This window comes from Conger conger, chromosome 8 (assembly GCF_963514075.1).
Source record: "Conger conger chromosome 8, fConCon1.1, whole genome shotgun sequence".
Taxonomy (NCBI): domain Eukaryota; kingdom Metazoa; phylum Chordata; class Actinopteri; order Anguilliformes; family Congridae; genus Conger; species Conger conger.
The window spans coordinates 64,028,684-64,031,183 of NC_083767.1; the positions used below are offsets into that span (position 1 = coordinate 64,028,684).

Sequence of the window (2,500 nt, forward strand, 5' to 3'; positions counted from 1 at the left end):
GGAGAGAGGAGGAGAGGGGGAGAGGGGAGGGAGGGAGGGAGAGAGGGAGAGGGAGGGGGGGAGGGAGAGAGGGGGGGAGAGAGGGAGGGAGGGAGGGGAGAGAGGGGAGAGGGAGGGAGGGGGGAGGGAGAGAGGGGAGAGGGGGGAGGGAGGGAGAGAGAGGGAGAGGGAGAGAGGGAGAGGGAGAGAGGGAGAGGGGGAGGGAGGGAGAGGGGGAGAGGGAGAGAGGGGAGGGAGGGAGGGAGAGAGGAGGAGAGGGGGAGGGAGGAGAGAGGGGAGGGAGGGGGGAGGGAGGGAGGGAGAGAGGGGAGGAAGGAGAGAGGGAGGGAGAGAGGGGAGGGAAGGAGAGAGGGAGGGAGAGAGGGGAGGGAGGGAGAGGGGAGGGAGGGGGGAGGGGGAGAGGGGAGGGAGGGGAGAGAGGGAGAGGAGAGAGGGGGAGGGAGGGAGAGAGGGGAGGGAGAGGGGGAGGGAGGGGAGAGGGAGAGGAGGAGAGGGGAGGGAGGGAGAGAGGGGGAGGGAGAGGGGGAGGGAGGGAGAGAGGGGGAGGGAGGGAGAGAGGGGGGGGAGGGAGAGGGAGGGGGGAGGGAGAGGGAGAGAGAGGGGGAGGGAGGAGAGAGGAGGAGAGGGGGAGGGAGGGAGAGAGGAGGAGAGGGGAGGGAGGGAGAGAGGGGGAGGAGGGAGGGGAGAGAGGGAGAGAGGGGGGAGGGAGAGAGGGGAGAGGGGGGGAGGGAGAGGGGAGAGAGGGGGGAGGAGAGGGGAGAGAGGGAGAGGGGGAGGGAGGGAGAGAGGGGGGGAGGGAGGGGGGAGGGGGGAGGGAGAGGGGAGAGAGGAGAGGGGGAGGGAGGGAGAGGGGAGAGAGGGAGAGGGGGAGGGAGGGAGAGAGGGGAGGGAGGGAGGGAGGGGGGAGGGAGGAGAGGGGAGAGAGGGGGAGGGAGAGGGAGAGAGGGAGAGGGGGAGGGAGGGAGAGAGGGAGGGAGGGAGAGGAGGGGGAGGGAGAGGAGAGAGGGGAGAGGGGGGGAGGGGAGAGAGGGAGAGAGGGGGAGGGAGGGAGAGGAGGAGAGGGGGAGGGAGGGGGGGAGGGAGAGGGGGGAGGGAGAGGGGAGAGAGAGGGAGGGAGGGAGAGAGGGGAGGGAGGGGGAGGGAGAGAGGGGAGGGAGGGGGGAGGGGGAGAGGGGAGAGAGAGGGAGGGGACGGCGGTTTATAACATGGGCGATGTACAATGGATATCTACATTATCACAAATATCACAATTCCATTATTGCTGGACATTGATTTTGAACGCTGTGACTCATGAACAGAATGAACACAAACGCATCGCTGAGACAGGAGTCATTTTGTGAGCTCAAGACATGGAAGCTAAAGATACGTTCTACAATGTCAGGAAGACTGAGCCAGTGATGGGGTCAAAGTTCAGTACAACTTAAGTCTCAGCAACAAAAACTTTATATCTGCAAATGAAGCATTAAATTGTACTGCAGCCACAAACTGGCTAGGCTCCGTATCACCAGCAAATGATTGACAGGCAGCTTTTCATTACTTTAAAAAAATAAGGGACTCATGGGACGCACCAAAACATTCGCTCCCATATGGGTTTTTTTTTTACCCCCTCAATTGCGCTTGACATCGGTTGCAGGTTGCCATCGATAAGCTACTGATTACACAAATAAATCCTATTCAGGGTGAAGTTTATAAGTGAAAATCATGCTGGTAAAGTCGGTGGCATTAGATGGTCCAATTTTGGACATTTCGTCACTGAAAGGGAAAGCATTATGGGAGAGTGAGATCCAAAAACACGAAACAGGACTTCCCACCCCATCGTATTCAGCATATAGCTATGTATTTAAACCATGAAACATGCTTTGAACCCAGACTTCAGCGCTACATTGTTTGCTTATATTTCCCTTTTGCGGTCTATTTCATAGGGAGCAGTTACATCCGCTTTACCTCCTATTGTCTGTCATTCTAGTCTAAACCAAAAGTCGTTGCAACCGACAATCCAAACCAACGATCATACACGGCCAAACTATGAACAGCCTTTATGTCCAGCACAAGAGCCTCAGAGTCACTCTATGAACAGCCTTTATGTCCAGCACAAGAGCCTCAGAGTCACTCTATGAACAGCCTTATGTCCAGCACAAGAGCCTCAGAGAGTCACTGCAGGAGTCCCTATCCTCCACAGTCCCAGCATGCCTTGTTGTTTACGAGGGCCGTCAGCCGATCCAGGTAGTCCAGCAGCTGTCTCTCTCTCTCCGGAGGTTCTTCCATGCCGGGTCCAGAGCCACGGCCCGGCTGAACCAGCCAGCGCCGACCCGTACATCTCCTCGTACTGGAAGAGCTGAAACACACACACACACACACACACACACACAGCGTGACGTCAGACCATCTCCTGGTCAGAGTGAGTACAGTCCGGTGGTCCTGGGATTACTCTTCATGCTCTACGCAAATAACCATGTTCTGTTTCTGCTGGAGCATTACTGTGAGAACAGGGCCCTGGCAG

At 58.1% G+C, this 2,500-nt stretch overlaps 2 protein-coding genes across 2 annotated transcripts in view; one reads left to right on the top strand and one right to left on the bottom strand.

The window, feature by feature from the left end:
* oxa1l (OXA1L mitochondrial inner membrane protein) overlaps positions 1-1,647 on the top strand; it is a 6,372-nt gene extending 4,725 nt beyond the window's left edge. The window contains exon 5 of the mRNA XM_061250777.1: positions 1,634-1,647. Within this exon, the coding sequence (XP_061106761.1) occupies positions 1,634-1,647 (14 nt within the window). The remainder of the gene's footprint in view (positions 1-1,633) is intronic.
* Positions 1,142-2,500, bottom strand: part of ttc5 (tetratricopeptide repeat domain 5) — an 8,194-nt gene continuing 6,835 nt past the window's right edge. The window contains 3 exon segments of the mRNA XM_061252812.1: positions 1,142-2,255; positions 2,258-2,293; positions 2,296-2,335. Coding sequence (XP_061108796.1) covers positions 2,167-2,255; positions 2,258-2,293; positions 2,296-2,335 — 165 coding nt within the window. The 3' untranslated portion in view covers positions 1,142-2,166.